Source organism: Cetorhinus maximus, chromosome 16, assembly GCF_964194155.1.
Source record: "Cetorhinus maximus chromosome 16, sCetMax3.hap1.1, whole genome shotgun sequence".
Classification (NCBI taxonomy): domain Eukaryota; kingdom Metazoa; phylum Chordata; class Chondrichthyes; order Lamniformes; family Cetorhinidae; genus Cetorhinus; species Cetorhinus maximus.
The window spans coordinates 37,991,629-38,014,339 of NC_135894.1; the positions used below are offsets into that span (position 1 = coordinate 37,991,629).

Sequence of the window (22,711 nt, forward strand, 5' to 3'; positions counted from 1 at the left end):
TTGGCCAAACAAGTTTTTAAAATAATAAATCAACCAATAGGCTCAAACAACACTTTTCATAGATCAGTCCCATCTACCTGTTTCCCTACAATTTAATCTTTCAGCTTAGCCGCAAGGTAGTGGGTTCAAGTCTTACTCTAAATCTTGGTTGACACTGCATGCAGTACTGAGGGAGTGCCGCACTGTATGAGGTGCGGTCTTTTGGATGAGACATTAAACTTGTTTTCCCTTTCAGGTGTATGTAAAAGATCCCTTGGCACCAATTTAAAGAAGAGTAGGAGAATTTTCCTGGGATTCTTCTTGTGCTCTTTCTTGGGAGAGAATACCAACATGAACTGAAGGTAGATAAAAGAGCCAGCTTGAAAGGGGTGGAAGATAAATAAGAGAGCTGGTAAGAACAAAAGGGAGTGCTGAGAATGCTAGGTTGAATTGAGGGGTAAAAGATGTTGAGCACCTATCTGTATACAGAAAGGGAAAAGTGTCAGCATAAACAATGCAAAAAGTGCTAATGAGTGAAGGAACAGAAAAATACTGCCTCCATGTTACTATGGTAACTATCTAAACAATTTTGCAACAACTTTAAGAAGTCAGCAGAGAGTTCCAATAATAAAAGGGGGAAAAATGGATCTTTATAGTGCTTTTCATAAACTCAGGGCATCCCAAAGCGTTTCACAGTTGAAGTAGTACTTTTGAACTGTGGTTATTGTTGTAGAGAAATGTGACCATCAATTTATCTCCAAGGTCCTCCAAACAACAATAAGATAAATATTTTTTTAATGAACAGACTATCTGTTTCAGTGATGCCAGTTGAAGGATAAATGTTGTCTAGGACACTGGGGAGAACTCTCTGCTGTTCTCCACAATGTACCATGAGATCTTTTACATCCATATGAGGGGGCAAACAAGTTTAACATTTATCCAAAAAAATCTCTAGTACTGTAACTGGAGTGCCAGCCTATGTGGTGTCCTAAAGTCTCAGAAGTGGGGCTTGAACCTATAACCTTCTGTATCCAAGGCAAGAGTGCATCTACTGAGCTAAGGCTGAAACTACCAATAATATGCTACAATTTCTCAAAGAAATTAGGAAAAATCTCTGCAATTTTAGCAACAATTTTCTACCAAATTAGTGATGGAATGCTGAGTAAAGCTGTAGCTTATGTCAAGCTTTTGCTCTTATGGCCACATGTCATAGGCTCATATTTAGATCTGTTTTCAGCTTTTGACAGTTTCCAAGCCGATGTACAAGGAAACCTAACCAATTGTCTCAAGCTCATTTAGACAATCCACTTCAGCGGTTTTCTTGGTAACTTATTCTGTTACTCTATTATTCCTTGCAATGCAAAATTTAGCCGGATTTCCATTTTTTTGCTAAACTTTTAAACTTGTGTTCCCTGTCACCATGATGAACAATTTTCCTGGATTTATTTTGTCAAATTTCTTCATAATTTTGAACATTGCATATTCCAGCCTGTTTTTGCCTCACGCTTACACTCCAACCATGAGACTGCACAACTTACTCCATATTTGTTGAACCCTGCCTATATTGTCATGTAATCAGCTTTTGGGCAGATTGGCTTTGGGTAATTAACCTTTTGTATTTTATGCTCATTCTGTCTGTCCTTTTTTAAAAATAACCTTTTTCCCTCTTTCAATAATTGCATGCCTAAAGTTTTTAACTCATCAAGTGGGCAACTTCAAGCCACCGAGCCATATTCTATCATCGCAACTGTTGGTGAATGGCAGGATCACAAGATGGCATGCCAGATGAAGGCAAGAAAGTGTACAGGCGCCAGTAAAATAACGTACGTTGTAAGTGCAAAATATTATTTCTGAAGGAAAACAATGTTCAGCGTTTAGCAGAAAATATATTGACAGGGGAGGCAGGCCCACATTGCAGCAATTGATATTACTCCCAGTTCATCACTCAGGAGATTGAGAGAGGAGAAGTTGGTGCATAGCTACTGTTGGTGTGATAAATTATTCAGACACTCACTTGTTTGTTGCTTCTGCTGTTTCCATTGTAAAATATCCAATTATTGCCATCTACACTGTATTCAATGGAAAAGGCTGTAATATAATTTTGCACAAAAAACACACTGGCTCCTTGGGTGGCAATCTTAGTGACCACCATTGACCTTTCCAGATCAACCTGTGATGCAACAACAGTGTATATACATTAGTTAAATAACAGGAAAAAAGGACACTAATTATCAATAAATTGCTGATCCCAATTGGACCAAACTCTAATGTCTTTCACTCTTTGATATTGGACAATCATAGAAAAATTATCAGGAGCTTCCACAAATTGCTGATAAATGTCAAAACATCTGCATGCTCAGTAATCATAATTAGGACGGTCCACTCATTCATCTGTAAACAATCAGCCATTCGATTACATTGAACATATGAATCATAAAGCTAGTAAACCACAAGTAAACAGGTTCAGTAATAAATAAATAGAATTTTAAAATTATAATAAAATCTAAAATTCAACATTTCATTAGGTAGAATTAGTTTTATGAATTAGTACACCAGGTGCAGAGCTTTCCATGATAAAAAACATTTATTGAGAATTCAGATCCGCTGCACTGATCAGTGTGTCCCACATATTTTCCCATGGGTAGAAAATCATGCGAGTCAAGATGATCCCGACATCTTAATTCTCAATATCTACATCCATTGTTTGAAGCTTGGAAGCTGGAATGTTAAATTTATAAAGTTTATCTTTATACCTGAAAGTAGAGTTTCAGTAAAGAGGGTTACATCTAACTTTCCGTGTATTTAGTATACCAGGATTTGATGTGCAAATTCCCTGACTGGCAGTAGGTTAAGGAGTATTACATTGTAAAATTGCTTGTGAAAGACCTGGTTGTGACTATTTAATGGGAATGGATCTGATAGGGATAGGTATCGAACCATAGAAACCATAGAAAAGCTATGGCACAGAAAGAGGCCATTCAGCCCATCATGTCTGTGCTGAGGATGTGTGACTGTAGGTGGAGGATGTATTGACTGACGTGCTGAAATAGTGCATGGAATATGATGTTTTCTGTGTTACTGGAGACCAATAGTTCTATTTTAAAAGGGTCCACTTCACTTGCTCATTGGTCTGGCAGCCTGTTGCTAAAGAGCAAGGAAAGAAGGGACAATGTTAAATTATAGCTCAAGCAACATCCACAGCTTGAATAGGCCACAAATGGAATCCCAGAGATTGTTGTCTGTTGAGAGAGGTCAAGCTAAATAGTGCAGATGGTTGAAAAAAGGAGTTTTGCTTGTGTGAATTTGTAGTTTAGGGCATTATTTCAACAATATCAAATGGGTAGGTTGAGCCATGAAATGGTAGATTGTACATTGCTTTTAAAGAAGAAAGCTTCTGAAACCAAATTATCTTCCTTATTTTTAAAAATCTTTTTTTATGTAATATTCATTCATGTCCAAAAGTGTGATTATGTTTACAAGTTTGAAGGTAGCTTCCCTACTGATTACCCTATAAACAACTTTAAGAAAAGATGATATTGTTATTTGTAGCAATTAAGGCATACTTGAATCCAAAGATGGTCTTGGTTGTGCTTTACAGCCCTCCAGGCATTGACCATGTCTCTGTTGTGCAATCGTGCTAGCTTTGGCTCCCAGTTATCTAATAAAGAAGGAACATAGTATAATAAAATAAAAGTAAAAACTACAAATGCTTTTGAAACAAAGATAACAAAATGCGCAACAGATCAGTCAACATCTGTAAAGTGAGAAGATGTTATGATGTTTTGGGTGTGCAATCTTGATCAGAATCAAGGAATCCAAGAAGCCCACCAAACTTTCCACTCATTTAATCAGCTCCATTAGAGGCACATGCTCCTTTCTGCCCAGTTTTCCTTTGTTTGCTGCAACTAGATGATCCAATAGATCCAAGAAGAGGAATCATAAAATTGATCATAAAATCTGCTGCTACAGGCTAAACTGCTGAACCATATTTATTACACAAATATAGTGGTTCATAAATGCAGAAAGAGCAAGATACCACACAGCACCAGCAGCAGCTAGACTACGTACAAACTGGGTCTTGTTTCTTTATTCCATTTTCTCCCAGTGAATATTTAACATGACAATCTCTGGTGATACTTGCACAAGTGTGACTTACAGTGACACTGCTATAAACATAATGAGAACCAAGTCAAAGTAGACTGTAAAACACACAAAGGAGTCTGAGCTGTAAGAATATTTACTCTTTAATGAGATAGTAACCTGCACCAAGTTACATTTCCTTCTGGAATTTTCCATTGGGCTGCTTTCATACAAATTGCATTTTCTTCTTATAATATGCTAAACCCATTAACATTTTGATTGCGTTACCCCAATACCAAAGCAAATATTTTGTCACTTAATTTGTGCAGAGCTATCTTGCTGTAGCTGGAATATCTCTGGTGTATCAATTTGAACTTTGTGAAAAATGCAGCCTCCATTTTATGTGCTAGCTGCTTTCCACAATAGGAAATCTGTAATAACTTGAGGGAACATAGGAACATAAGAAATAGAAGCAAGAGTAGGTCATTCGGCCCCTCAAGCCTGCCCCGTCATTCAATAAGATCATGGCTGATCTGCCCCAGGCCTGAACTCCTCTTTCGTGCCAGCTCCTCATAGCCCTCAAATCCCTGATATTTCAAAAATCTATCTACCTCCTCTTTAAATACTTGCAGTGATCTAGCCTCCACAACTCCCTGGGGTAAAGAATTCCAATCACTCACTACCCTATGAGAGAAGAAATTCCTTCACATTTTTAAATTCACATTCAGTTTTAAATGAGTGTCCCCATATTCTGTAGCTATGTCCCCTAGTTCGAGATTCCCCCAGTTGTGGAAACATCTTCTCAACATCTACCCTGTCAAACCCCCTCAGAATCTTGTAAATTTCAATAAGATCATCCCTCATTCTTCTAAACTCTAAAGAACAAAGGCCTAACCTGTTTAGCCGTTCTTGATAAGTCAACTCATTCATCCCAGGAATAAGCCTAGCGAATCTCTTTTGAACTGCCTCCAATGCCAGTATATCCTTTCCTAAATACGGGGACCAAAACTGTACAAAGTACTCCAGGTGCAGCCTCACCAGTTACAGTTGTAACAAGACTTCCATATTATTAAACTCCAGCCCCCTAGCAATACTGGCCAAAATTCCATCTGCCTTCTTAATTACTTGCTGCATCTGCATGTTAACCTTTTGTTTCATGCACAAGAACACCAAGATCCCTCTGTGCTGCACTTTTTTGGAGTCTCTCTCCATTTAAATAATAGTCTGTCTTATGATTCTTCCTACCAAAATGCATGACCTCACACTTTCCCACATTAAACTCCATCTGCCAAGTTTTTGCCCGCTCACTCAACCTGTCTATATCCCCTTGCAGATTCCTTATGTCCTCATCACAATATGCCCTCCCACCTATTTTTGTTTCATCAGCAAATTTGGATACATTACACTTTGCCCCCTCCGCCAAGTCATCAATATAGATAGTAAATAATTGAGGCCCTAGGATTGATCCTTGTGGTACTTGATCCTGGAGGAGCAGGTTTGGTGCAAAAAGGCTTAATGCTTATTCAGGGCACATGTAGAGATGCTTACAAGCTTGTTGCCATCTCCCTGTCAGAAAACCACACCCCAAAGCATAACCCACGCAAGAAGCCTCCACAACCACGTCACACGGTGGTTGGTTGACAGGAGCGGGGGGACAACAAATTTAGTTACTACATTTCCTCACCCTTAAGTTCCTTTTGTTAACAACATCATGTCTGAAAATTAACAAAACATTCGTAATGTCTCCTGTGACTACAGATTAAGTCTCTGAGATGCACTGCAGAGATGGTCAGAGCGACGCAGCTCTACTGAGGGTGGTTCCTGAACAGAAACAATGGGCTCCTGAGCTGCGCAAAAAGATGCATCATTGGGAGTGGGCAGTTCTGTATTCAGCAGCTCACTGGGTGTGTCAGGAATAGCAGCTGGAGGGCGATCACACACTTCAGAGGTTGGCAGTGAAACATCAATCACAGGTTGAGCTTGCATTCGTTGGGATGTTTCTCTTGCTCACATGTGATCCACATGTTTGCGCACTACTCTGTTCTTGACTTGAACTTGAAATGATAGTGGCCCAGTCTCTGAAATGGCTGCTCTTGGAGTCCAGCATGGTCCACTTCCAAAGTTACACACATACACAGGGTCACCTATTTTGAATGTACGAACACGGCTGTGTAGGTCATGGTTCAGCTTCTGAGTAGTTTGTTTCTATCTCACCTTCCCCTCAAATTGGGAAACACCAAATCCAAACACGTGCGCAAGCGATGCTTCATCAATAGCTCTGACAGAGTCGAGCTGTAGTAGCCTGTGGTGTTGTGCGGTAACTCAGAAAGAATCTGGAAAGATGAGACTCAAAAGTACCTCCAGACAGCTTCTTCATACCAGCTTTAAAGGTCTGGATAGCTCTTTCAGTGTTTCAGTGAGACCATTTGGCAAAGGATGCCAGGCAGCAGACTTTATGCGCCGGGTGCCTTTCAGGTCTGTGAACCTCTGAAATTCAATGCTGGTGAAAGCTGTTTCATTGTCAGAGACAATAATCTCAGGCAAACCATGTATACTAAAGGGGTGACGCAGCTTCTCAATAGATGCAGCTGAAGTTGGCGTTTTTACTTCGTAGACATCGAGCCACTTCGAATGTGCATCGATGAGTAACAGGAACGTGGTGCCGAGAAACGGACTCACACAGTCAATATGCAGTCTGACCCAAGGTCGATCAGGCCATTCCCATGGGTGAAGAGGAGCTGAAACAGGTAGCTTCTGGTGTTGCTGGCAAAGGGAACAATATTTAACCATGCTCTCAAAGATACCATCCATTCCTGGCCACCAGACATAACTACGTGCTAACATCTTCATTCTTGACTTGCCTGGGTGTGCACAGTGGAGCTCTGCCAAGAGTGACTCTCTGCCCTGGGAAGGAACATGACTCTGGAATCCCACAGCAGGATTCCGTCCTGACAACTCAGTTCAGTACTTCTGGAATAAAAGGGACGCAGGTCATCAGACACAAATGTACTTGGCCAGTCTTGTAAAACAAAGGGCAGAATCGTCCCAGATTTGCATCAAGTGTGGTAGCGGGTGGGTAAAATGATGTTTTACCCGCCAGCTGCAATAGCGGCTTTTCACACCGTATTGTCCCAAACCCGCTGCATTAGTTATGCATACCCAGGAAATATGCCATTTCGATGGTGGGCAGGCTCTCATTCACCTACCACGCCATCACCTCGCTGCTTCAACATACTGGATGCCATATTTAAAGTCCAGCCACGTGCACACCTCTCAGTGCTTCCAGCCCACGACTGTTCACAGAAGACACGATGGCCCGAGAGGCAAAAAGACTTCAGCCCCCAGGTTTATTGAAACGTCCCTTGAGCGCCTTTTGAACACCGTGGAGGCCTGCTATGATGTCCTCTAATCCCACTCTGGCTGCAGGACTGGCAGCGACATCACCAGCATGGGAGGTGGTGGCAGCAGTGGTCAGCGCCAATGCCTTGCAAAAGAGGACTGTCACCCAGTGCCGCTACAGGATAAATGGTCTTATCTGTTCTGCCAAGGTAGTTCACTCTTCTCATCACTCTCAACTCACACACTCACAAACCCATCACACATCCACAGGGATCTCACAACTCAAGGGACAACACCACTAACTCTCACACACACCCTCACATCTCCATCAGGCTCATATCCCCTGGAGCTCGCGTCCTCATCCTGTCCATGGTTCCGCTCACCACACAAAGATTTCATGTGGTGTCATGTGTCCTGCTCACACTCTCTCCATCTGTTTTCATGTAAGAAGCCTGCTAACATCAGCGGGGAGAGGTCCCAGATGGGGGGGTGAAGTGGCCCACATTAGGACCCTCACACACTCTGAGGAGTGTGTTATCATGCTGACTGGTGAGGACATAGACCCTGCCTGCGGTGACGGTGATGTCGACGGTGGACACCCACATGAGGATCCTGAACCACTTCATCCCTCTCTCAACGCTAATGTGAGTGCTCTCTCTCTCCTGCTTTTGACCCCGCCGCCACGCACTACTCTTCCCTACTTTGGTTCACAGGGAGCTCTGCCAAGCAACCGACAGCCTCAGCCAGCCAGACCCTCAGCTCCATCCATGTCCTCACCTCCAGCCAAGAGGACACTCCTCCATTGAAGAGCTAGAAATAAGCAGCCTGGAAGACCCATCACAGCGCTTACCCACACCCTCCACCAGCGCAGAGAGACACAGCTCGGTGGGACCTAGATCTGGAGCAGGCTCGGGTTCACAATCTGGTGGTCACTGCACGGACACATGTCCGCAGCAGCAGGAGGCAGGTTCGTGCGAGCTCCCCGGCACTCAAAGGGCTGCTGGGGAGGAGGCATCAGAGAGGTCCGAGTCAGATGATGAGCCTCTAGATTTGGCCTTCCAACTCTTCCTGGAGAGTCAGCAGAAGGTGTGGGAACATCACGCAGAGCTGCTGGAAGCCCCCAATAGAGTGGCACGTGAGTCGGAGTAGTGCATCCGGCTGCTCTCTGATGAAGTGGTGCCCACATGTGTGTATGGAAGTCTCCATGGGAAGGATAGTGGACGCCATGGGGACCCTGGTCCAGCAGAACATGGAGATGTGTGCAGATCTGCACTCCATCGCGGGAACCATGGGTGAGTTCCTGCAGTGGCAACACGAGGGGGAAGCGGGTCACCTCGACGTCCCCCCAGGTGCTCCTTCCCCTTAAGGAGTCAGGCCGGGGACCCCGGGCACCCAAAGGGAGGAGGAGCGGCAGCTGGACACCCCTGGTTCATCCACTCAGTAATCTCAGAGGCTGTCCTCTCCCTCCGAGTCTCCTTTGCCTGGGAGCCCCTCAACTTCATCCTCTGTCACTGCAGAGGGGGCAGCTGGCCAATGAGTGATTCTGGAGGGAGAAGTGTGTGTGTGGCAGGGCCTTTCGGAGACTCATGCAAGCTCTCTTCCACGCATGCGGATCCTTCACGTATCACACTCACCTCAATGTCCTGAGCATTTTCAATGCTACCTGCTGGGGTTCGCATTCAGTTGTCCATCTGAGCTGACCTGCATCTCCACCAACCCAATGGTCACACTCCCAGCAGCACCTGATCACGCCCGCCATGACTGTTGTTTCACTTTCGATTTAGACAGTATGGTATGGATTCGCTTTTTCATCAGCTCCCCTGTCTTTTCCCCTCCCCCAGCCAGCCATTTCATCTCCCCCCTCATAGTTGACCCCCCTGGCATCACCTTCCACCGCCCCTCCGTGACCCACCTGCCCCAACATTAGTGGATGATGAACATGCACATTCACTTCCTTCCTGAAAATCCCACCCCCATCCAAATTCACCTCCCCAGACTCCTCCTTCCCACCTCCAGGGTCCGAGTCTGTCTCCGAGTCCCCACCAACCAACCTGGCCGTCCCTTCTACCGCTACCATCAAACCCTCACCCTCCCACTCTACCGCCTCACTCTGCCCTCGGTCATTCTCACCATTCCCTCGTTCCGCGCCCACCCTCAGTTCACTCCCCAGGAGGCTGTCATAGTCCTTCCGCCCTCCTGACTCCTTCCTTCTGCCTCACCTCTTCCTTCAGCCTCACTTCTTCCTTCAGCCTTACTCCTTCCCCCTTCCTGATTCCCTCAAGCAACCTCATTTCTTCCTCCAGCTTTACTCCTTCCCCTCTGGACTCCTTCCTTCACCCTTACTTTTTCCTCCACCCTTATTCCCTCCCCTCTCCGCACTCCTTCCCCTCTCTGAACTCCTTCCCTTACACCTTCAGCCCACCCGCCCCCACCCCCACCTCCCCAGTTTCCATCTTCTCCACTGTTACCCCCTCTGCCCCATATTCCTTTCCCCCTCCCAACCTCCCACAACACCTTCATTCCCCCCTCTCCCAACCTCACCCCACCGACACCCCTTCCTCTCCCAGTCGATCCTAGACCTTCCTCCCCCACCCCCTCGACCATCATCTGTTGTGAGCATCAACGGTGACTTTCTAACTGCTGTGAGCTGCTTCGCGGCGGAGCCATGTCCATGAGAATCCACCCAGCATGCCATGGGCATTCCGCCAGGATCCCGTTGCTATCGAGCTCCAGCATCTTTTCCTTCTCGGATGTCCATATGAACAAGGCGCTGGTGCTAAGTCCTGACTTTTGCACGTCACTGTTGTCAAGATGTGTTCTGCACCGGCATGTTTTCCCGCCAGCGTGGGCAGACAATCCAACAGGAGGGATGACTCTGGTGGGCAGGCCTTATAAGGATATGCTGATGTATTACAATGAGGTTCCCAACATCCGATGGCGGGGAATGTGGCCCCCCATCGACAGGATGAACGGACGATCGCAAGCTGGTTTCACAACGTCGTGAAACCAATTTTTGGCCTTCTTGCCATATTGACCATTCATGCCACTGGGCACTCATGACACCAGCGGGCAAGGATGATTCCACCCGACGTCTTTGACTTTTAACAGTACTGGGTCTCTGCTCGTCCAATTCTTGATCTGTTTAGCACATACAGGTGATGAGTCCAAAAAATTTAACAACATTAACTCTTGTGGAACAGACATGTTAGCAGGACTGCCAGGTAACAGAAGACTACTAAGTGCATCTGCATTAGCTATATGCGAGCCAGGGCAGTACAGGAATGTGTACTCGCAAGCTGATAGCATCAAAGCCCAAACAAAAACAGAAATACCTGGAAAAACTTAGCAGGTCTGGCAGCATCGGCGGAGAAGAACAAAGTTGATGTTTCGAGTCCTCATGACCCTTCAACAGAACTAAATAAAAATAGGAGAGGGATGAAATATAAGCTGGTTTGATATTTCACCCCTCTCCTATTTTTACTTAGTTCTGTTGAAGGGTCATGAGGACTTGAAACGTCAACTTTGTTCTTCTCCGCCGATGCTGCCAGACCTGCTGAGTTTTTCCAGGTATTTCTGTTTTGTTTTGGATTTCCAGCATCCGCAGTTTTTTGTTTTTATCAAAACCCAAAGTTGGATTCTCACTGAAGCTATCGCTGGAATAGCTTTGTGTTCGCTGAACAAACCTGTTAGTGGCTTATGCTCAGACCAATGGTAAAATGTCACCCGTGTAGATATTGGTGAAGCTTCTTGACACCAAATACAACCGACAGTCCTTCTTTCTGCAGCTGGCAGTGGCCTTTTTCAGCCTGGGTGTTCTTGAAAAGTAGGCGATGGGCTTTTCTGACCTGTCCTCCATTTTATGTGACAATGCGGCTCCTACGCCACAGGGAGGAGCATCACACGTCAGCTCTAGCTCTTTAGCTGGGTCATAATGTACCACCACGCATGATGAATGATGCAATTTCTTTGCTCCTGCAAAGGCTTCTTCTTGCTGTGAATCCCATGACCAGTGGTGGTTCTTCCTCAGCAACAGGTGGAGTGGTGCAAGCACAGTGGACAGATTGGATAAAAAAACCGGTTGTAATAATTTATCATCCCTAGGAACGATTTAAGCTCTGTCACATTAGAGGGTGATGGTGCATCTTTAATGGCTTGGACCTTGTCTTCAGCAGGATGCAACCCCATAGTGTCCACTCTGTGACCCAGGTAGGTTACCTTAGATACTTGGAATGTGCATTTTTCTCACTCCAAACACACGCCTGCTTCCATAAATCTTCTCATACTTCAAGGTTGGCTAAATGTTCAGCTTCAGTCCGTCCAGTGAAGAGGACATCATCTAAGTAAACGACCACACGTTTGCAAGTGAGGGATTTAAAAAAAAAATCGAGCCCTTTTATGTCAGGTTACTGCCTTTACTAAAATCCTCATCAGTCATGCACTCAGCAATAGGAACATCATATAATGACACAAATTTTATATCTCAGCTACTAACTTTGGGGGCTAAAAATCTACTTTGTTAAAATAACACTAATTTCTGAAATAACATTTGCCTAATGCCACACCTTTCATGCTGTGTGTGCATGTGAGTGAGGGAAAGAAATATGAACATTTAGCTTTTTCAACGAGAGACACAAAATAGAAGTAAAAACAGAAATTCTGCAATTATATATTAGGTCAATCAGATTCTGAAAAGAGAAAAGATAATTAGTTTAATATTTCAGGGCTTGAATTTGTGCGCCCGAAGTTGCTGCGGTTGGAAGCGGATGTAAAACTCGCTCCTGGCCATGTTTGCACTGTGAATGCAATCTTATGCTGGGTGGCCTATTGAAGCCCGCCCAGCGTGAAACGCGACTGCCGGATGTGTTTTCCGGTGCAGGGGTAGGAACGCGTCGGGCGCCTGGTCCAATGGGGACCCGGCGGGGCATTCAAAAAACAGAAAAGGCAGCTCCTTGAAGGCTGCCAGGAGTTGTGGGGGAGGCTGAGGGAGCTGTTTTGAAGAAATCCATGAAATGTCCTGGTGTGCAGTCATGGCCTCAGCACCTGGTGGTCATGGAAGGCGGGAGGGCAAGTCCGGTGGGCACTCTGCCTCCCATTTCTCAGATGAGTGCCTGGGAGTGCTGGAGGAGGTCGATGCCAAGTGGCATATCCTAATGCCCAGGGATGGCAAGAGAAGGCCGCCCCACCTGACCAAGAAGGTCTGGACGTAGGTTGTCGCCCAGGTCAGTTGGCACGATGTGGTGACTTCAGTGACACAAAAGACTCGGTGATCTGCTGCGGTCAGCAATGGTAAGTACAGAAATGGCATGGACCTGTGAGGAGAACTTTAGTCAGGTGCCAGTTGCTTGGAATGTTCAGGGGTCTAAGAGTGTGTGTGCCAACTGGCACTGAAGCCTGCCCTGCCAAGGCTGGGATGTCAGCACGACTGGCCTCAGTGCACTGCAGGGTGAGATGTGCCACAGTCACACAGCCCGCCTAATGCCCAGGTGGGGGGAACCAGGAAAGAACCTTCAGGAAGACGGCGCAATAATGAGGCTTTCTATCTTTCCCTGTCAGGAGAAGATAGTCTTAACGCTGTGGAGCACCGCAGAACAGGTGGAGGAATGCCAAATCTGTGCATCCTCACGAAACATGAAAGCGATGCACTGGAGCTGGAATGCCACCGGCCAGCTTGTTCCACCTGTTGCGGTGAGGTGGGGGGGTCTCAGGTGAAGCTAAGAGTGCAGATGACAGATGCGTGTGCGGTGGGGACTGGAAACATAATGGGTTTCTCTCATCAGAAACTGAACTGTCATAGTCAGCGAGCCCATTGAAGCTGCAATGGAGATGGCACCATGCAATAGGTCTCCCCTGTCTCCTCAGCCCGCCTAGCATGCATAGTGACTTTGATGATTGAATGCACTGAACTTTTGCCTTCCTCCCGGAGATGTGCCATCTGCAGGAGCCACTGGCAACCCAGAGGACCCCCCACTGAGCTCCGAGGAAGACATCACACCTGCACCAGCGTCACACCGTTTCTCTGGGCAGGATTTTGGGGTCGTCGGGCCGGGGAGCAGCCGGGAAACGGGCCGCCGCCCGCAATCGGCTCCTGACCGCGATTTCACGCTGCCTGGCCAATTAACGGCCGGCCAGCATGAAACGGGTGCTGAAATGCCCAGTGCTGCCAGGGTGGGGGTGGGAGGAGGGCGAGTGCTTAAGTCTGTGTGGGCGCGGGGGAGCGCGCACTGAAAGCTCCCTGAAGGCAGAAAGCTGCCTCAGTGAGCTGAAAAATTTTAAACCATGAAACAAAGATTTGGAAATGCAGGAAAGAATGTCCACACATCAGACTCCCTCACATGAACATACAGATTGTAAAAATTCTGTTGAAACATTTTAATTTTTAAAAATTAATATTGGAAACCTCTCGTCACCTGTGGAGAGTTCCTCAAAAATCCAAAGGCCGCCTGGCTGATTTGCCCACCTGCCAACCATAACGTTGGATGGGCAGCGAAAAATCGCACTTAGTTAATACTTTAACGGTCTTAATAAGCTTCTTAATTGTTGGTGGGCATGGCTCCGACTCCAACATTGCACGCGTGTGCAATGACATTGGGACACATGCCCGGTGTTATTTTGCGCAATTTTACATATGCTCGGGTAGGGCACGCGCCCGACCTCGGAACGCAAGATTCAGGCCCAGGTTCTGCCGAAGGGGTACATCTGAAACATTCACGCCATCTTTGACCTTTCAGAAGCTATCAGAATCTGTCTATTTTCAGCGTATGTAGTTTTTTTCATAGAAACATAGAAAATAGGAGCAGGAGTAGGCCATTCGGCCCTTCGAGCCTGCTCCGCCATTCATTATGATCATGGCTGATCATCCAACTCAATAGCCTGCTCCCGCTTTCTCCCCATAGCCTTTGATCCCTTTCACCCCAAGAGCTATATCTAACTCCTTGAAAACATACAATGTTTTGGTCTCAACTACTTTCTGTGATAGCGAATTCCACAGGCTCACCACTCTCTGGGTGAAGAAATTTCTCCTCATCTCAGTCCTACTAACCCATATCCTCAGACTGTGACCCCTGGTTCTGGACTCCCTCACCATCGGGAACACCCTTCCTGCATCTACCCTGTCTAGTCCTGTTAGGATTTTATAGGTTTCTATGAGGTCCCCCCTCATTCTTCTGAACTCCAGCAAATATAATCCTAACCAACTCAATCTCTCCTCATATGTCAGTCCCGCCATCCCAGGAATCAGTCTGGTAAACCTTCGCTGCACTCCCTCTATAGCAAGAACATCCTTCCTCAGATAAGGAGGCTAAAACTGCACACAATATTCCAGGTGTGGCCTCACCAAGGCCCTGTATAATTGCAGCAAGACATCCCTGCTCCTGTACTCGAATCCTCTCACTATGAAGGCTAACATACCATTTGCCTTCTTTACCGCCTGCTGCACCTGCATGCTTACCTTCAGTGACTGGTGTATGAGGACACCCAGATCTCATTGCACATTCCCCTCTCTCAATTTATAGCCATTCAGATAATAATCTACCTTCCTGTTTTTGCTACCAAAGTGGATAACCTCACATCTATCCACATTACACTGCATCTGCCATGCATTTGCCCACTCACTCAGCTTGTCCAAATCACACTGAAGCATCTCTGCATCCTCCTCACAGCTCACCCTCCCACCCAGCTTTGTGTTATCTATGAATTTGGAGATATTACATTTAGTTCCCTCATCTAAATCATTAATATATATTGTGAATAGCTGGGGTCCCAGCACCGATCCCTGCGGTACCCCACTAGTCACTGCCTGCCATTCGGAAAAATACCCGTTTATTCCTACTCTTTCCCTTTTTATCACTACTAGGGATTGGGATTGTTTTTCCAATTTTGTACCCAATGACAGTATCAAGCACACAAGAAGTTTGGTATAGCTAAGGATCCTAGTGCAAAGGCATAGAAAGCAGCATTGAAACTTTCCTTGCCAAAACTATTGTATTATAATGAACGCTAGTATTTTCAACTTAAAAAAAGCTAATATTAGCTTTTCAATACCCACTGATATGGAATTTGTGAATGCTCATTCATTTCATATCTTGAATAATGACCTGTTAATCTTACTCTGAATAAATCAGCTGATTCAGTAGCTGAGATTAGTGGGAATTCTCTTCAAGTCATATAAATCTTTCGCCTTTTACTAAAGATTTACTTGGACAGGATGGATTCAGAGTTTAGAATAATGTCAAAATTTTTTTAACTAGCTGGCCTGCTCCTTATTTCGAGAAGCAACCCAGACTTATTGTGATTGATGCCCCCCAGAGCATGAACATTGAACAAATTGTAGGTGATAGATTTACATTTTACAAGCCATGCAGCTGAGTTGACAGCTGGGTTCACCCCCAGGGTGGAATAACATAGAAACATATAACATAGAAACTAGGAGTAGGCCATTTGGCCCTTTGAGCTTGCTCCGCCATTCAATATGATCATGGCTGATCCTCTATCTCAACACCATATTTCCACTTTCTCTCCATATCCCTTGATGCACCTAATATCCAAAACGTTATCAAAATCTTTCTGCTGTACCCTTGAAAATGTATCAGAAAGCAACTATGGAGACACAGCTATCCCAACATTCAAAGCCACGATGTAAACCTTCATTTAAAAGTGTTGGTGCTGTGAGTTTAATGGAAGGGACCCCATTTCTCTGGGAATAAGGCTTAATAACAATTTCCTGCTATTGAGAATGTGGCGAATTGGCACCAACTTATTGGAAAATTCCAATGAAATGTTTGTTGTATTTCTCATCTAAAAAAAAAGTGGCCCACCAATCAAGTCAAGTGCCTGCAGTGTGAAATGCATTGAATACACACTTATCTTTGAATATTTTTAAGGCAGATGTGGATAGATTCTTGGCAAGCAAGGGGGTGATAGGTTATTGGGGGTAGCTTTGAGGTTGCTATCAGGTCAGACATGATCTTATTGAAGGGCGGAGCAGGCTTGAGGTGCTGAATGGCCTACTCCTGCTCTTTGTTCATATGTTTGTATGGTGTTTATGAACTGTAGTTCCTAGTATGGTGATAAGAGCTGCAGTGTTAAGCATTTCCCATTTACAATTACAGTTTTGTATCTGTTGGTTTGATTAATGCATTCAGCAATTGTTAAGTGTAACACCACTTGGTTATTGCATCTGTCAACAACTGCTGCCCACGTGACACTTTAAAGGTTCGAGGGGAGACAACGGTATAATTTTCAATTCCAATTTGAAATGGGAAAATGTTTATGATGCTGTATATACTTGTGCTTTAAACAAGGGGGGGATTTTAAACCCAAAAGAGGGCGGGTTGGGGGCAGGTGGGAAGGTAAAGATTTCAGAATTCTCAATCCACCTCCAGTGTGCCCACTTCGGCATTTAACTGAGGTTGGGGTACAGATGACTAATTGCTCACTGGTAGAGGGTCGGTCGTTATCACATCCTGATGACGCATTTTTTGTTACTATTTATTCACAGGATGTGGGCGTCCATGACGAGGCAGCATTTATTATCCATCTTTAATTGAGAAGGTGATAGTGAGCCACCTCCCTGAATACAACTGACTGGCTGGCTGGCTAGCTAGGCAATTACAGAGGGCAGTTCAGAGTCAACCAGAGATTTCAGCAGGGATTTGAATTTAGCGCCTCTTATATGGGTTTCCCAGGATTCAGGAAATTCACCAATGAAAAGGAGGCAAGATTGAAAGGCACTTCATTGGGACATTTAAAGTTCAGATTGTCTGATCTCAATAAAGTCTCTGTTTACAGCTTCTCAGCTCACTGTGGCAAATGCTTTGCAGAGAATTCTTGTGATTATCGACGTGTTCAGAAGTTTGGAGGTCTTCAAATGGACTGGATCATGAGGGGTGCTAAGGACATTCTCGATAAAATTGCGCTTCTCAAGCTGGGGTCCATGTGCTCCTTAAGAGACTTTCCAGGAAATCTGCAAAATGTGAACGTGCTGTGGTTACGGGTAAGCAAATGAGTGGCAGTCGGAGCTGTGCTCTGTTCCCCCACCTCCTAATATGCTCCTGCTCTCTCCAGGCTCCTGTTCTCCCGATGCTACTCCGAAACTTATAGACTTTGCAGTGAGAAGCAGGAACACCCATCTCTCTGATAACTGTAAGTAAGTACCTGTATTCTTAAAAGAAATTATTAAGACACTTTTTACAAGCAGCAATTTCATATTATAAGTATTATGTTGTAATATAATTTAAAAGGGAGGTCTGTGAACCATTTGAAAAGGAACCCTTCAACAAAAATATTTGAAAGCTGCTATGATAGAACGTCGAACAATGAAGAAAATCACCATCAACGCCAACAATGACACGCTGTGGTGGGATCTGCAGATACAAAGAGAGAGATGCACAAAAGTGGAGAACAGCAGACAGGAGAACAGAAATAGAATAAAAGCAAAATACTGCAGATGCTGGAAATCTGAAACAGAAACAAAAATTGCTGGAAAAACTCAGCAGGTCTGACAGCACCTGTGGAAAGGAAGACAGAGTTAACGTTTCGAGTCCGTATGACTTCATCAGAACTAGTCCAGAAATGAACCAGAACTAGAGAACAGAAATAGAAACTGGTTTTGAAAGGTCACATGATTCCAATGGCCTTGATTATAGAATCAAGTACAAACTCTAATGTACCAAAAAAAAACACCCTGTAGTTATCTAGTGTGAGGCTTCCCATTTACCACATCAGCCACTCTTGTGACTTTGCTAAATGAAAATTCATACTAGATTATGCTTGTTTTATGCTGAGCAGTCACATTGTCTAGACTCTAACCTAGAATTGCCAAAATAGTCTTTGTTTATGAAGCACATTGAAGGGATAAGGTTTTCATCTTAGTTTGAACAAGATCCAAGACAGGCCAGGGGGCTGAAGAACACTGGGCTGATCCATGGCATCACCAAGTTCTCCCATTTACAAATGTTTTAGAAACAAGTTAAATTATTCAAATTAGCAGTAGCAAAGTACTTACCTACATGGCTTGATGCAGTGATCTGTGGATCAGTTATACTTCCAGATGCCATACCCAAGGGATAATCACAATCTATACAAGAAGCAAAGAGAGTATTGCATTAGATATAATCTCGAATCATTCCTCTTTCTGAAGCATTTTGTTTAGTCCATGTTGTTGATGTTGATTCATCCACTACTCTAATAATCAAGGACAGTGTAAAATGTAACGTAAGAACAAAAGAAATAGGAACAGGAGTTGGCCATTCAGCTTCATGCCCACACTGCCATTCGGTAAGATCATGGTTGAACTTCTACCTTAACTCCAGCTTTGCATGCTATCCCCATATCCCCGGTGCCCTTAGCGCTCAAAAATCTTTTGATTTCTGTCTTGAATATATCTAATGACTGGACATCCATAAATCTCTGGGGTTGAGAATTCCAAACAACCCTTTGAGTGAAGAACTTTCTCCTCACTCAGTCCTAAATGACCAACCCTTTATTCTGACACTGTGACCTCTAGTTCTAGACTCTGCATCCACAGAAATATCTTCCCAGCATCCACCACATCAAGCCCCTTAAGAATTTTATGTTTCAATGAGATCAGCTCCCGTTCTTTGAAACTCCAGGGAATAAAGGCCAAAGTCTTCTTAATCTCTCCTCGAAGGACAAGCCCCTCATCCCAAGAACCAATCTAATGAACATTTGCTACATTCCCTCCAAAGAAGGTATAGCCTTCCTTAGGTCAGGATACGAAAACTCTTCATGTGGTTCACCAAAGCCCTGTACAATCGCAGCAAGACTTCCTTACTCTGGCACTCTAATCCCCAGAAATAAAGGCCAACATACCATGAGTCTTCTAATTGTTTACTGCACTTTTGTGTTAACTTTGTGTTTTTTGTACATGGACACCCAAATTGCTCTGAACATCAACGTTTAGTAGCTTCTCATCATTTAAAATATATACTGCTTCTCTATTCTTCCTACTTAAGGTAATATACTGCACATTGCCCTACATTATACTCCATCTCCCACCTTTTTCGCCACTCATTTAATCTGCATATTTTTTTTGCAGACTCTTTTACCCTCCTCAGAACATACTTTCCCATCTAGCTTTGTATCATTAGCAAATTTGGAAGCATTACACTTGGTCCCTTCATCTGAGTTGTTAATATAGATTTGTAAATAGCAGAGGCTCCAACTTTGATCCTTGTGGCATCCCACTATTAACTGCCAACCTGAAAATGAACCATTTATTCTGACTGTTTGTTTTCTGTTCTTTAACCAATACTCTTACCCATACTAATATGTCACCTCCAACCCCTTGAACACATCTTGCATGACTTCTGGAAATCCAAGTATACTACATCCACTGGTTCTCCTTTATCTCCCCTACTAGTTACACCATAAAAAAGCTTATAATAGATTCCCCAAATATGATTTCCCTTTTATAAAGCCATGTTTACTCTGCCTATTCATATTATGATTTTCTAAATACCCTGTTACCACTTCCTTAATAATAGCTTCCAGCAATTTCCCAACAACTGATATCAATCTAACTGGCCTGTCTTTCCCTGTCTTTCTCAAATAGTGGTGTTATGTTATCTAAATTCTAATTCACTGGGACTGTTCTAGAATCTAGGGAATTTTGCAAGATCAAAACCAGTGCATTCACTATCTCTGTGGCTATTCCTTTTAGAACACCAGGATGTAAGCCATCAGATCCAATGGATTGTCAGATTTTAATCCTATAGTTTTTCAAGTGTTTTTTCCTTTACTAACAGCAACTATTTTAAGTTCTGCACTTCAGTGGATCCTTGGTTCCCCATCATTTCTGGCATGTTTTTTGTCTTCCAATGTAAAGACAGACACAAAATATTTGTTTAATGTCTCTGCTATTTCCTTTTTCTCCATTATAATTTCTCCTGCCTCAGCATCAAAATGACCTACATTTACTTGCTCTATTCTATTCCTTTTTACTTATTTGTAGAAGCTCTTACTATCTGTTTGTATATTTCTGATTAGTTTACTCTCATATTTTATTTTCTCCCTCTTTATCAATGTGTTGGTCACCCTTTACTGGTATCTAAGACTCTCCTGGTATTGTCTTAAGCCTTTAGTTAGTTATGGATGGACCATTTTTTTTCATTTCTACATGTGAACGGGTGCTAGAGAAATATAAATTCATGTTGTTTCTTTGTTTACTAATGTCAGTGGCAAAATCATGAAAGGAGAGAAGGGATAATTGGGTAACTACAAACCAGTTAGTCTAAAATCCTAGTTCTTTGCATCCAAAATTTGAAATGATATTAGTGATCATTTAGAAATGTATGGCTTAATCTATGACAGCCAGCATGGATTTGTTAAAGGAAAATCACATTGACAAATTTCATTGGGTCCTTTTTTCTAAAAAAAAGAGAAGTGGTTGCTTGGCTACATAAAGGGAATGTGGTAAATGTAATGTACACTGATTTTCAGAAGCTGCTCAATAAGATGTTGGATAGGAGGCTGGGTTATTAAAATTCAAGTATATATTGTAAGAGGAAATGTTTCAGCATGTGTAGGAGGTTGGTGATGGACTGGAAACAAGGAGATGGGGAAAATGACAAGGAAATGACAAGGACCTTATTTATGAGGGAAAGTGATATTGAATGAGGTAGTGTCTGCAGGGGAGGGGTCAGTGAAAGAGGTAAGAGTGACATGAGAAGGCTAAACTCCTGAGAATTTGACAACAGTCACCTTGTGAAAGGTAAGACAAATGGGGTAAGGTCCTGGGACAGCTAATAATAACAAGAAAGATACCTGCACTGTTGGTTGAGGAATGGTACAAGGTGAATTTTGGAAGAAAATGGCAGATTAAAAAGCCACCTTTGATAGACTGTACACATTTATTTATGGTTCCTCACCAATAGAGAAACCATTTCAAAACCCCTATGAAAATACTCTCACCAGAATACAATTTGATATACCACAACCTTGGATATTTCATTCATTAGTTAAAATGCCAGCAGGAACCTATAAAATGTTGTAAAAATTTCCAATATATGATAGTATTTGATCTAACATCCATATAACCGCATTCCAAGTCTGTCAGGTTTTTAAAAATGCTGCCATTTAATGAAGAGGCCAGCAGACAATCATTTGTGAAATCGTTCCACTCCCAAATTCTTTATCTGCATTTTTATCACACGAAGGTTTATGCTGGGTAAAGTCATGCTTCAGTTATGCAAAGTCATGGTTAGACCACACCTGGAGCACTGAGAGTAGTTCAGGGTACCATACCTTATGAAGGATATATTGGCCTTAGAGGGAGTGCAGTGTAGATTTACCAGAATGATACCTGGAATCCAAGGGTTAAATTACGAGGAGAGATTACACAAAGTAGGGTTGCATTCCTTGGAATTTATAAGGTTAAAGGATGGTTTGATCAAAGTTTTCAAGATGCTAAGGGGAATAGATAGGGCAGTGAAGTAATGGTGTTGGTTACAGAACATGTCTGTTAATAAAACCTTCATAGTCTTCTGTATGTTAATAGCAAGTCTTTATTAACTACTTGTAACTATATACATATCTATAGAAAAGGGTACCGGCAAGGAACTATCTCCATCTCTGTGTCTTAACACACCTCCAGCCAACACCACGCTGACCCTAGCTCTGGGTCATGTGCCTTCTTACATCATTGTGTGGGCGTCACTGTACTCAGTTCCACATTAACCCTGTATATGCCAGACCCTGATACTATAGATAGGTGGAAACTGTTTCTGCTGGTTGGAAAGTCTAGAACTCGAGAGCATATTCTAAAAATTAGTGAGTGAGATTAAAAAACACTTTTACACACAGAGTGGTAGAAATTTGGAACTCTCTTCTGCAAACTGCAACTGATGCTAGGCCAATTGTTAATCTTTGAATCTGAGATGGCTAGATTTTTGTTTACCAAAGGTATTAAGGGATTATGGGGCAAAGGAGGGCATATGGAATTAAGTTGCAGATCAACCATGATCTTATTGAATGATGGAACAGGCTGGAGAGGCTAAATGGCCTACTTCCGTTAATAAATTCTGCATGTGTACATCAAATTATAAAATATATCCCTTCTTGTGCTCAACACAATGGGAATCACAGTGGAAAGTAAGCTGACTTGCACTGATCAGTACAAATTCAAATAAAATCAGTAAACGCTGGAGATATCTTTGAATAGAGAAACAGAGTTAATGGGGATATGGCACAGAAAGGGAGGTAGACCCCAGTTCTGTTAAAAAAGTAAAGCCCCAAATGCAATTGCTTTTTGGAAGTTGTGACTGAAAGATTAAAATCCATATGATTACTGCAAACA

At 43.6% G+C, this 22,711-nt stretch overlaps 1 protein-coding gene and 1 pseudogene across 1 annotated transcript in view; one reads left to right on the forward strand and one right to left on the reverse strand.

Annotated features, from left to right (window-relative positions):
• Window positions 1-22,711, reverse strand: part of f5 (coagulation factor V) — a 119,118-nt gene that overhangs the window by 19,054 nt on the left and 77,353 nt on the right. Inside the window, exons 19-21 of the mRNA XM_078559700.1 lie at window positions 18,401-18,472; window positions 3,543-3,637; window positions 1,994-2,149 (exon numbers count right to left, since the gene is read on the reverse strand). Of these exons, the coding sequence (XP_078415826.1) occupies window positions 1,994-2,149; window positions 3,543-3,637; window positions 18,401-18,472 (323 nt within the window). The remainder of the gene's footprint in view (window positions 1-1,993; window positions 2,150-3,542; window positions 3,638-18,400; window positions 18,473-22,711) is intronic.
• On the forward strand, window positions 15,537-15,658 carry LOC144692075 (U5 spliceosomal RNA; annotated as a pseudogene).